This window comes from Macaca fascicularis, chromosome 10, assembly GCF_037993035.2.
Source record: "Macaca fascicularis isolate 582-1 chromosome 10, T2T-MFA8v1.1".
NCBI lineage: Eukaryota > Metazoa > Chordata > Mammalia > Primates > Cercopithecidae > Macaca > Macaca fascicularis.
The window spans coordinates 87,979,790-87,993,456 of NC_088384.1; the positions used below are offsets into that span (position 1 = coordinate 87,979,790).

Genomic DNA, 13,667 nt, shown 5'->3' on the forward strand with positions numbered 1-13,667 from the left:
TTCCATTTTATCCCATTGTTGCCAAAACTTGGACCTTTAGATTTTTGCCAGTCTGATGTGTGTGACATAGTCCTTGATTGTTGTAATATGCCGAATTGCTCTCCAAAGATGTGTCCAATATGCACCCCATCAGCATTGTAAAATAATTGTCATTTCTCCACATTCTTGCGAACATTTGATATTTGCCTGATTTTTAATATTTTCTGCAACCTGATGGATTTTGAAATTGTATCTCTTTGTCGTTTTGGGTCTATTGCATATATTTTTAGTAGTCCATGTTGTCTCCTCTATTGACTTTTAGTGAAACCTCCTAATTTTATCTTTTTTTTTTGTCATATTATTTGTAGAGATGAGGTCTTACTATGTTGCTCAGCCTGGTCTCAAATTCCGGGGCTGAAGTGATCCTGCCTTGGCTTCTCAAAGTGCTGGGATTACGGGCATGAGCCACCGTGCCCGGCCTATTTGATCTTTTAAATGGTTACTTTAGAGCAGCAGTTCTAAAAGTTTAAGCTCAGGGTGGGTCCCTTTACAACTTAAAAATTATTGTGAAACGAATTAACTTTTGTATATGTGGCATACATCTAACAATGTGTACCATATAAGAAATTTAAGCTGATAAATTTTAATTTATTTTATTATTTTGTTTTATTTTTGAGACAGAATCTCACTCTGTCACCCAGGCTGGAGTACAGTGGTGCGATCTTGGCTCACTGCAATCTCCGTCTCCCCAGGTTCAAGCAATTGTCCTGCCTCAGTCTCCCTAGTAGCTGGGATTACAGGCATGCACCACCACATCCAGCTAATTTTTGTAATTTTTAGTATAGATGGGGTTTCACCATGTTGGCCAGGCTGGTCTCGAACCCCTGACCTCAGATGATCCACCCACCTTGGCCTCCCAAAATGTTGGGATTACAGGCATGAGCCACCATGCCCGGCCTAAGCTGATAAATTTTAAAAATACTTATTCATTCATTTAAAAATCAATAAAATACTCATTACATAGTAGCATAAACTTTTTTTTTTTTTTTTTTTTTTTTTGGAGACAGGGTTTTACCCTGTCACCCAGGCTGGAGTGCAGTGGTATGATCTCAGCTCACTGTAACCTCTGTCTCCCGGGTTCAAGCGATTCTCGTGCCTCAGTCTCCCAAGTAGCTGGGATTACAGGCTACCACGCCCGGCTAATTTTTGTATTTTTAGTAGAGACGGGGTTTCACCATGTTGGCCAGGCTGGTTTCGAACTCCTGACCTCGAGTGATCCGCCTGCTTCGTCCTCCCAAAGCGCTGGGTTTACAGGTGTGAGCCACTGTGTTCGGCCCAACATTTTTAGGAGTTATAGTTATATTTCCCCACCAAAATGTACTGAGGTGAGTAGTAGTCATTTTACATTTTTGTGAATCTCTTTAATGTTTGGCTTATTGGAAAACATTTGACTTTCCAGATCTTCTGTGCTCAATCTGTTAATATAGATTGTTTTGGTCGAAGGACAGGAAGAAAATCCAGCCTCACAAAGGTATTTGGAAAAGGGAAGACTTTGTGTACCCCTGAAAGAGAGTTGGGGACCCTGAGGAATATTTGAGACCACACTTCACAACCTATGGCTCTAGGGGATTACAATATGCATCCTTACCTTATCACCTTCAAGTCTACCTTGAAGCATAATTACACCACTTCAGCTACAACTAAGAACCCTACAGCAACACACTTCTGTTTGCTCCCCTCTGGTCCTTTGTGCTGCTATTTTTGTCATATATGTACTTGTAAATATGTTACAAACCCTTCATTACATTCTCACTATATTTGCTTTAAATAGCTACTTGTATTTTTTTTTTTAATTAAGACATGGAAGAAAGTATTCCATATTTACTCCACTCATCTTTCCTTCTGAATTTCCATCTGGTATAATTTTCCTTCAGCCTGAGGAACGTTCTTTAGTGTTTCTTATAGTGTGGATCTGTTGGCAATAAATTCTCTCAGCTTTTATTTATTTGAAAATGTCTTTATTTCACTGTCATTTTTTAAGTAAAGTTTTACTGGATATAGAATTCTAGGTTGATCTTTTTTTCTTTAAGCACTTGAAAGATGATATTCTTTTGTCTTTTCAGGCTTATGTTGTTTCTGATGTGAGGTCAGCTGTTCTTTTTTTTTTTTCGGAGTGGGGGACAGAGTCTCGCTCTGTCGCCCAGGCTGGAGTGCAGTGGGGCGATCTCAGCTCACTGCAACTTTCACCTCCCAGGTTCAAGGGATTCTCCTGCCTCAGCCTCCGAGTAGCTGGGATTACAGGTACCTGCCACTACGCCCAGCTAATTTTTGTATTTTTAGTAGAGACGGGTTTCTCCATGTTGGTTAGGCTGGTCTCAAACTCCTGACCTCAGGTGATCCACCTGCCTTGGCCTTCCAAAGTGCTGGGATTACAGGCGGGAGCCACTGTGCCCGGCCAGAGTCAGCTGTTCTTGTCTTCCACTCCCACTCTCCACCCCTCCCCCCCACCCCCCTATGCAATGTGTCTTTTTTCTCAGGCTGTTTTTTTTTTTTTTTTTTTTTTTGAGACTGTTCTGTTTTTCAGCAATTTGGCTATGGCTTACCTGCGTGTAATTTATGTTGTGTCTATCTTGCTTGGGGTTAATTGAGCATCTTGGATCTGTGAGTTGATAATTTAATCAAATTTGGAAAACTTTTTAGCCACCATTTCTTCAAAAAATATTTTCTGTCCTATCTCTTCTTCCTCTCTTTCTTGAACTTCAATTACATGTATGTTAGACTGCTTGATATTATCTCACAAGTCGCTGAGGTTCTGTTCATGTAAAAATTTTTTCTCTAATTCAGTTTGAACAATTTCAGTTGTACTGTTATAAAATGTATGGTTTTTCCTTCTCAATGCCCAGTCTCTTGTTAAGCACACCCATTGAACTTTTAATTTCAGATATTATATTTTTCCCTTCTAGAATTTCCATTTGGTTCTTTTTTTTTTTTTTTTTTTTTTTGACAGTTTCTTACTCTGTCACACAGGCTGGAGTGCAGTGGTGCGATCATGGCTCACTGCAGCTTTAACTTCATGGGCTCAAGTGATCCTCCCACCTCAGCTCCCCAGGTAGCTGGGACTACAGGCACGTGCCACCATGCCTGGCTAATTTTAGAACTTTGTGTAGAAATGGGGTCTCACAGTGTTGCACAGGCTGGTCTTGAACTCCTGGGTGATCTTCCCACCTCAGCCTCCCAAAGTGTTGGGATTACAGATGTGAGCCACTTGGCCATTTGGTCCTTTTCTGCAATAACTCATCTATTCACACATTGTATCCATCTTTTCCCATAAATCCTTTAACATATTTATAAAGATTTTTAAATTCCTTCTCTAATGATTCTGATAACTGAGTCATTTATGGGTTTATTTCAATTGGCTATTTTTCCTCTTGATTATGTATTACATTTTCCTACTTTGCTATTGCATGTGTTATATTTTTAGAACTGCACTCTGGATCTTGTGTATGAAAAGCAATTATATATAATAAATTTTAGTCTATATATACACACACATACATACACACACTTTATAGAGTATGTAAGCTCCTTCCTCTGTCTAGCGGTTAGGGTTAGGGGCTGATCTTTCAGATTCCTCCTAAAGCTGAATTGAACATAGATTGGGCTGCAGCTTTAATTAAATTGTGTGCACTCCAGTCCAGTCTCCTTCACTGCCATTTTGAGCTTGTTAGTGTTTGAACTAGGTGGGGCTGCAGTGCCCATTATTGTTTAATTTATTTTTATTTTTAGAGACAATGTCTCACTATGTTGCCCAGGCTAGTCTCCAACTCCAGTTTTTCATCTGTCAACATAAAAAAATAGAGACAAATCTCCAAGTAAAAAGGTTTTATTTGGGAATAATATACAAGAAGTAGAACTGCAATCTAGGATGTCCATATAGACTAGGATGGCTCCCAGCATGTCTGAGAACAAAGGAAAAGATTAGGGTTTTCCTGGGGAAAGAGGAGATTTACGTAAGTTGTTTCAAAAGAAAGTTCATTGGGGCTAGCAGGGTTTTTTATGAGAGCTGGCGAGTTCAGTAGCAGATTGGTGAGTGTCAGTAGTTGCTAGGTAGGACTTGGAGTCTTGGAGTTCTTGTTAGGCCTTTGCAGTTTTGGATTGGGCCTGAGAAACAGTGTCAGGCTAGTATTCTTCTGTTAGCTGCTAGCTGCCCTTGTGCTGTTAGCAGTACTTGTGTCTCATGTGGTAAGCTGTGGTTTGGAAAATGTTCTTGTGATGGTTCTTATTATCTGGCAACTCATACATGAGAATCCTCCCTTCATGACCTTCCCTGGCTCTGTTTCTTTACTTTTTTACTTTTTATTTTTTGAGATGGAGTCTCATTCTGTCACCCAGGCTGGATGCAGTGGTGGGATCTCGGCTGACTGCAACCTCTGCCTCCCAAGTTCATGAGATTCTCCTGCCTCAGCCTTCCAAGTAGCTGGGACTACAGGTGTGCACCCCCATGCCCGGCTAAGAGCATGGGGCGGAGGCTGGAGAGCAGTGGCGTGATCTCGGCTCACTGCAGCCTCTGCCTCCCAGGTTCCAACGATTCTCCTGCCTCAGCCTCCTGGGTAGCTGGGATTACAGGCACATGCCACCATACCTGGCTAGAAGCTGGGAAAGGCAAGGAAACAAATTCTCCCATAGAGCCTCCAAAAGGAATGAAGCTCTGCCAACCCATTTCAGTCCCTCTGACTTCTGGGACAGTAAGGTTATTCATGTATTTATTTATGTATTTATGTATTTATTTATTTATTGAGACAGGGTCTCACTCTCTTGCCCAGGCTGGAGTGCAGTGGCACAGTCTCAGCACACTGCAACTTCCACCTCCCGGGTTCAAGTGATTCTCCTGCTTCAGTCTCCCTAGTAGCTGGAATTTCAGGCGCCAGCCACTACACCCAGCTAATGTTTGTATTTTTAGTAGGGACGGGGTTTCACCATGTTGGCCAGGTTGGTCTGGGACTCCTGACCTCAGGTGATCTGCCTATCTCGGCCTCCAAGAGTGCTATGATTACAGGCAGGAGCCACTGCGCCCGGCCTAATTTTTTTGTGTTTTTAGTAGAGACGGGATTTCACCAGGTTGGTCAGGCAGGTCTCCAACTCCTGACCTTAAATGATCAAATGATCCACCCGCCTCGGCCTCCCAAAGGGCTGGGATTATAGGCGTGAGCCACCTCGCCGGGCCCCCGGCCCTATTTTGCCAGGGTCTGACATAAGTGACTCCATTTTGAATCTGACAACTTTCACATACCACTAATTATAATGTTAGCTCGAGTTTTTTTAGATGCTTTTATCAAGTTGACGAAGTTCCTCTCAGAGTTTTTAAATGAATGAGTGTTTAATTTTTGTCAAATGCCTTTTCTGCATCAATTGATATGATCATGTGATTTCTCCTTTTTAGTATGTTAATGACTGTTTTTTTTTTTTTGAGACAGTCTCTGTCGCCCACACTGGAGTACAGTGGCGCTATCTCAGCTCACTGCAACCTCTGCCTCCCCAATTCAAGCAGTTCTTCTGCCTCAGCCTCCCGAGTAGCTGGGACTACAGGTGCCCACCACCACACCTGACTAATTTTTGTATTTTTAGTAGAGATGGGATTTCACCATGTTGGCCATTCTGGTCTTGAACTCCTGACCTCAAGTAATCTTCCTGCCTCAGCCTCCCAAAGGGTTGGGATTATAGGCATGAGACACCATGCCTGGCTCATTGATTAATTTTTGAATATTGAACCAGCCTTGCCTGCTGGAATAAACTCTGCTTGGTTATGGTGTATAATCATTTTTATATATTGCTGAAATCTATTTGATTGCATTCTGTTAAGGATTTTTCCATCTATATTCATAAGGGATATTGGTCTGTGGTTTACTTCTTGTGTACTGTCTTTGGTTTTGATATCAGGTTAATACTAACTTGGCAAAATTGAATTTGGAAATTCTCCCTCTTCTTCTATTTTCTGGAAGAGATTGTGTAGGATTGGTGTTAATCCTTCTTCAAATATTTGGGGAAATTCTACAGTGAAACCATCTGAGCCTGGAGATTTCTTTTTTGGGAGGTTTTGAATTATGAATTCAATTTCCTTAATAGCTATAGAGCTATTCAAATTACCTATTTCATATTGGATGAGTTGTAGTAATTGTGCTTTTTGAGGAATTGGTCCATTTCATCTAAGCTGTCAAATGTAGGTGTGTAGAGCATTTCCTCATTGTGGCTGTGATACCTGCGGGCTCCATAGCAGGAGCCTCTGTTTCGGTCCTCTTATTGGGTAGCTGGGTCTTTCTTTTGTCAGTCTTACTGACAAATAGGCTTGTCGATTTTATGGATCTTTCCAGAGAACTTGCCTTTTATTTTACCATTTGGCTATACTGTTTTTCTGTTTTCGATTATATTGATTTCCAGCTCTCCTCTAGGCCCTCTTTAACATCACCCCAGAGTGGGAGGGCACCTCATTACTGCCAGGTCGGGGAGGAAGTCCAGGCTCCACACGTGGTCTCCACTGCTCAGTGGGGGTGGAAGCCTCATTACCGCCTGGCAGAGGTGAAAGCCTGGCTATGTCTGTGGCCTTCTCTGACAGCACCGGGCAGGGGTGTTGGGTGCCCTGCTGCAACCTCAGGGGAAGTCTAGACTCCCTACCCAGCCTTTGCTGGCATCACTGGGAGTGGGCCACAGATGTGTTCTTGGGGATCCAGCTGGAGTAGAGCAGTGATGTCCAAGTCTTCTGCCTGGCTAGGCTGCTCCTTTCTTGGTCCTTTGGCTAGAAACGGGGTGCTTTTGTTGAAGCTTTATCGTCTGTGCCCATTGGCATTTCTGGGTTGGTGGCTTTTCATCTCCATATCTGAACTGTATGAGATAAAAAGGAAACTCAGGGAATTCACCACCTTGTAGTTCCCGTGGTCCTGAAGTCCTCAGCCAGTCTGCCCTCTTCTCTATCTTTTCGTCTTGTATTTGTTTTATAGATAATATCTTGAGTTTTCAGTTGTATCAGTAGGAGGAATAGGAAAAAGTACATCCGCTTCATCTTCCCAGATGATTGCCAGGAGAGGGCTTTGCAAATACTTATCCTTTCACGTAAGGATTAGTCATAGCACATGGAAAGCAACCAGATCATGCCTGGCACGTAGTAGGCTTGGATACAATGATCATTATTTTTCAATGATTCGAAGATGCTATAATTCTCAATTTGATTATGCTAAGTGTTGTCATGCTCTAATGCTAAATTCTAAAATACAGTGTGGAACTTTCCAGATATGGAACTTGACTTCTCTTCCTCCCACTTTTTTTCCTCTCCCTGCGCCACCCTAGGAAAATCATTGATCCTGAGCAAATGTTCATTGCCTTGTCTTGCAGAGAGCAGAGAGCGTCAATCCGGTTCAAGACCACCCTCATGAACACACTCATGGACGTCCTTCGCCACAGGCCAGGATGGGTGGAAGTGAAGGAGTAAGACACTCCCCCCAGCCTTGTCCCTTCTTCCCTTTGTCTCACAGGTCCTTGTCTTCCTTCGGTTTTCTCCTAATTCCCCTGGGTGGCCACTGGGACTTGTCCCAAAGTGGCTGTGATATTTATTTAGCACCCACAATGTGCCAGGCACATTATCGCTATCATCTCTGTCTTATTTAAGCTTTCCAACTAAACCGTAAGATAAGATTATGTTCAGAGTTATGAAACCAATTGCTTAAAGTCACACAGCATTGCAAGCGTCAGAGCAGGATTCAAACCCAGGCGCATTTGTGTCCTACGGCTTTCAGTAGAAACTAGGAATGCAGCTACCACAGACCTGTGGCCTGGATCCTCCTGTGATGGGTCCAGATCAAGGACTGCTCTTCCCTGGCCACTTGCTAATTTTGTGACTTTGGCCTGTAAGCCTGCCTTTCTTCTTTCATGCTGGCCTCTGGGGACACTGATTGAGACAAATCAGCATGTGATGCCTGGCACAGAGTAGGTGCTATTAGTTAGGGCTAAGGATTGGATGTATGCAATGGAAACCCAAAGTAAAAGAGGCTTCGACCTGCTAGAAGTTTATCTATCCCATTGAAGTTCATATGTAGGAAGTTCAGAGATGGTAAGGGGGCCCCACAGAAATGTGAGATCCATCTGCTTCTGTCTTTCCACTCTACTATCCCTTAGGTGAAGTCCTTGTTTTTCATAGTCCAAGATGGAGTTCCAGCCTTGCTTTCACATTCCAAACAGCAGGAGGTAGGCAAGAGGCAATAAAAGGCATAAGCCAGGTGCAGTGGCTCACACCTATAATTGCAGCCCTTTGGGAGGCCAAGGCGGGAGGATCGCTTGAGTCCAGGAGTTCAAGACCAGCCTGGGCAACATGGCAAGACCCTGTCTCTACAAAAATTTTTTAAAAAAGTTAGCCAGGCACGGTGGTGTGTGCCTGTAGTCCCAGCTACTTGGGAGGCTGAGGTGGGAAAATTGCTTGAGTCTAGGAGGTCGAGGCTGCAGTGAGCTGTGATCACACCACTGCACTCCAGCCTGGGTGACAGAGTGAGACCCTGTCCCAAAAGAAAAAAAAAAAGAAAGAAAAAAAGAAAAGGCAAGCCCATCCCTTGAAGGACACAACCCAGGAGTCTCTCACAGCTCACTGGCCAGACCTTAACCATGTGGCCACACCCAGCTACAAGGGAATCTGGAAAATGTAGGTTTTTTTTTTTTTTTTTTTTGAGACGGAATCTTGCTCTGTTGCCCAGGCTGGAGTGCAGTGGCACAATCTTGGTTCACTGCAAGTTCTATCTCTCAGGTTCACGCCATTCTCCTGCCTCAGCCTCCTGAGTAGCTGGGACTACAGGCGCCCGCCACCACACCCAGCTAATTTTTTGTATTTTTAGTAGAGACGGGGTTTCACCATATTATCCAGGATGGTCTCGATCTCCTGACCTTGTGATCCACCCGCCTCGGCCTCCCAAAGTGCTGGGATTACAGGTGTGAGCCACCACACCCAGCCGAATCTGGAAAATGTAGTTTTTATTCGGGGAAATACAAGCTACATTTTCTCAAGTAAATGCTGAAAATTCTTTTACTGTAGAGAAAGGGGAGAAGGGATAAGAGGGATAGCTGCCCTGCTGTGTGGTGCTCAGGAAATATGTGCTGCTTACCATTAGCTAAGCCTTCTGGACACTCTGTAGCATTTTGCATGCATGATCTTTTAGTCATCCCAACAAATCTTTCAGGTAGATGTTATCATCATCCCCATTTTACTAATGAGAAAACTGGGCACAAAGTAGTGAAAATGCCATGTTTGAGGTCACTCAGCTTGTGAGGGCTTGGGCTGGGATTTGCATCAATACCTACATGTTGGAAGAAAAAATATATAAAATCTTTTTAATTTTGATTAAGTCCAAAAAAAGTATATATATACAATTTCATGTCTTTTAGAATATTCACAAAGTTGTGTAATCATCACCATTTTTTTTCCCCCACATACCTGCTATGTCAAAACCATGATCTAATTCCAGAACATTTTCATTATCCCAGGAAGAAACCCCATACCCACCAGCAGTCATTCCCATTTCTCCCTCCCTCCAGCCCCTGTCTTGGGCCCTGTCTCTATCTATTCTGGACACATCATATAAGTGGAATTATACAATATGTAAACTTTTGCCTGTCTTCTTTCACTTAACATAATGTTTTCAAGGCTTATCCATGTAGCAGTATGTATCAGTACTTCATTCCTTTTTTTGTTTCTTGTTTTGTTTTTTTGAGACAGGGTCTCAGCCTGTCACCCAGGCTGGAGTGCAGTGGTGCAGTCATGACTCACTGCAACCTGAACTTCCTGGGCTTGAGTGATTCTCCTGCTTCAGCCTCCTGAGTAGCTGGGACTTCATTCTCTTTTATGACTGAATAGTATTCTACTGTGAAGAAGTACCACATTTATTTATCTATTCATTAATTGATAGGTGTTTAGGTTATTTCCACCTTTGGGCTGTTATACATAATGCTGCTGTGAACATTCATGTATGAGTTTGAATGGACATATGTTTTCACTTTTTGTGGGTATATACATAGGAGAGGAGTGACTGGGTGATATGATAACTCTATGTTTAACTTTTTTAGGAACTGCTAGACTGTTTTCTCAAGTGGCTGTGCCATTTTACATTTCCACCAGGAGTGTATGAGGGTGCCGATTTTTCCACATTCTCACCAACTCTTGTTATTATTCATCCATTTATTTATTTATTTATTTATTTATTTATTTATTTAGAGAAAGGGTCTCTCTCTGTCACCTAGGCTGGAGTGCAGTGGTACAATCACAGCCAACTACAACCTTGACCTCCTGGGCTCAAGTGATCCACCCACCTCAGCTTCCTGAGTGGCTGGAACTACAAGCACACACCACCATACCTTGCTAAATGTTTTAAGTTTTTTTTTGTAGAGATGGGGTCTCATTATGTTACCTAGGCTCATCTTGAACTTCTGGACTTGAGTGATCCTCCTGCCTCTGCCTCCCAAAGTGTTGAGATTATAGGTATAAGCTACCGTACCGACCCTCGCATTTATTATGGCCATCCTAGTGGGTATGAAGTGGTATCATTGTGGTTTTGATTTGCATTTCCCTGATGGCTAACGATTTTTAGCATCTTTTCATGTGCTTATTAGCCATTTATAAATCTTCCTTGAAGAAATATCTATTGCCCATGTTTAAATTTAGTTGTCTCTTTATATTTGAGTTATAAGAATTCTATCTTATAAGGGTATTCTTATATATGATTTGCAAATATTTTCTTCCATTTTGTGAATTATCTTTCCTCTTTCTTTACTGTGTCTTCTGAGGTAAAAACTTTTTCATTTTGATAAAGTCCAATTTAACCTATTTTTTCTTTTGTTCCTTGTGCTTTTGGTATCACATCTAATAAACCATTGTCTAATCCAAGGTCACAAAGATTTACTCCTATGTCTTATTCTAAGAGTTTTATAGTTTTAGCCCTTACATCTAGGTGTCTGATTTAATTTTTTTTTTTTTTTTTTTTTTTTTTTTGAGACGGAGTCTCGCTCTGTCACCCAGGCTGGAGTGCAGTGGCCGGATCTCAGCTCACTGCAAGCTCCGCCTCCCGGGTTCACGCCATTCTCCTGCCTCAGCGTCCCGAGTAGCTGGGACTACAGGCGCCTGCCACCTCGCCCGGCTAAGTTTTTGTATTTTTAGTAGAGACGGGGTTTCACTGTGTTAGCCAGGATGGTCTCGATCTCCTGACCTCGTGATCCGCCCGTCTCGGCCTCCCAAAGTGCTGGGATTACAGGCTTGAGCCACCGCGCCTGGCCTTGATTTAATTTTTTATATGGTGTGAGGTAGGGGTCCAACTTTAATATTTTAAAATACTTACTTTTAAACTTTTTTATTTTGAAATAACTTTAGACCTACAGAAAAGTTTCAAAAATCATACATAGCTTCCTCTTTTAGCAGTTTCACCACCTTTCCCTGTTAGCAGCTTATGTAATCATAGTACATTTGTCAAAGTCAGGATGTTAACACTGATATATTACTGTTAACCAAGCTGCAGACATCATTTGAATTTCACCAGTTTTTTTCCACTAACATCCTTTTTCTGTTCCAGAATCCAATCCAGGATCCCACTTTGCATTTAGTTGACCTTTTTTACCTTAAATATGTTTCAGTTCCTTGGTCTTTGTCTTTCATGCCCTTGACACTTTTGAAGAGTACATTTTGTAGAATGTCCCTTGAATTGGATTTGTCTGATGTTTTCTCATCATGAGGTTATGGATTTTGGCAGGAATATCACAGAAGTGGTGCTGTGCCCTTTCCAGTGGAACTCATCGGGAGTTTGTGATGTCAATGTGTCTTATCACTGGTGACAGTACCTTGATTGACCATTAGATTAAGGTGGTGTCTGCCAGGTTTCTCCAATGTAAATTAACTTTAAAAAAATAATTAATAAGTATCTCATGGGCAGATACTCTGAGACTGCAAATATCTTGTTCCCAACAAACTTTCATGCAATGGTTTTAGCATTTTTTGATAATTCTTTTTTTTTTTTTTGAGACAGAGTCTCACTCTGTCACCTAGGCTGGAGTGCAGTGGGACAATCATGGCTTACTGCAGCCTTGACCCTCTAGGCTCAAGTGATCCTGCCACCTCAGCCCCCTGAGTAGTTGGGACTACAGGCCCATGCCACCATTCCTGGCTAATTTTTGTATTTTTTGTAGAGATGAGGTTTAACCATGTTGACCAGGCTGGTCCTGAACTCCTGGGCTCAAGTAATCCCCCTGCCTTGACCTCCCACTGTGCTGGGATTATTGGCGGGAGCCACCGTGCCTGGCCTTTTTTGAGGATTCTTGCCTAAATCTAATATTATTACAATAATTGCAAAATGGTTACTCTCTGTCATTCCTTCTACATGTATTAGGTGGCATTCTTCTGTAGAGAAAGTTTTTCTCTTCCTGCCCCTTATTTAATTATTTAGTATCAGTTTGGCTCATTGCAGTCTATCATCTTGCCTAGAGGTTACCACACCTAGATTTTCCCAATAGGAAACTGAGGCCCAGAGAAGAGGGCAAGGTCACATAAGTGCTACTGCCTGACAAGACGAGAATCAGGGCTCTTGACTCCTGTTCTAGTGCTCCTTGCACTGTGTGACATGACTTGGTAAAAACATCAGGGTGGCAAAAAGGCAGCACTGGGCATCTAGATGAAGCCCCAGCCAGCCAGCCAGGAATCTGCGAGTCTATGGTGTCTGAGGGTTTATAGAACACATGGCCATTTCCTTTTTTTTTTTTTTTTTTTTGTGAAATCGAGTCTCACTCTGTCGCCCAGGCTGGAGTGCAGTGGTGCAATCTCGGCTCACTACAACCTCTGCCTCCTGTGTTCAAGCAGTTCTCCTGCCTCAGCCTCCCAAGTAGCTGGGATTACAGGAAACTGCCACCACGCTGGGCTAATTTTTTTAGTTTTTAGCAGAGACGGGGTTTCACCATGTTGGCCAGGCTGGTCTCAAACTCCTGATCTCAGGTGATCCACACTCCTCGGCCTCCCAAAGTGCTAGGATTACAGGCGTAAGCCTCCATGCCCAACCAGCCACTTCTCCAGTGGGTTTCCATCAGTTCTTGAAACCATTCTTGCAAACCACTGTGCCTGGGCACAGCCACAGGGGAGGTTTGGAGAAGGACCAGGCCCCAGATTTTCATGAGTAACTTAGGACAAAATTTGGAAACCATAGATTTCTAGTTCCAGTGTCATTCTGTTACCATGTGCTTCACGTCACCATATCTGTGCACAGTGTGTGCACCGATGTCCATCTCTGGACATCTCTGAGCACAGTGAAAGGCTGGGCCTGTCTGCCTGCTTTAAAGCCCTTCTGCACGTGGTGTGACATTCAGGAGAAACACCAAACCAGCAGCCACAAGGAGAAGCAATTTAAATCTTTAGTTCTAGGAAAATTCCAGGCTGGGTGCAGTGGCTCACACTTATAATCCTAGCACTTTGGGAGGCCAAGGCGGGCGGATCGCCTGAGGTCAGGAGTTCGAGACCAGCCTGACCAACATGGAGACACCCGTCTCTACTAAAAATACAAAATTAGCCAAGCGAGGTAGTGCATGCCTCTAATCTCAGCTACTCTGGAGGCTGAAGGAGGAGAATCATTTGAACCCGGGAGGCAGAGGTTGCAGTGAGTTGAGATCGTGCCATTGCACTCCAGCCT

At 43.0% G+C, this 13,667-nt stretch overlaps 1 protein-coding gene across 5 annotated transcripts in view; it reads left to right on the forward strand.

The window, feature by feature from the left end:
* TTLL9 (tubulin tyrosine ligase like 9) overlaps positions 1-13,667 on the forward strand; it is a 74,814-nt gene that overhangs the window by 21,209 nt on the left and 39,938 nt on the right. For all 5 annotated transcript variants that reach the window (XM_065522955.2, XM_045362713.3, XM_015457896.4 and 2 more), the window contains one exon: positions 7,363-7,455. In XM_065522955.2, the coding sequence (XP_065379027.1) occupies positions 7,400-7,455 (56 nt within the window). In that variant the 5' untranslated portion in view covers positions 7,363-7,399. The remainder of the gene's footprint in view (positions 1-7,362; positions 7,456-13,667) is intronic.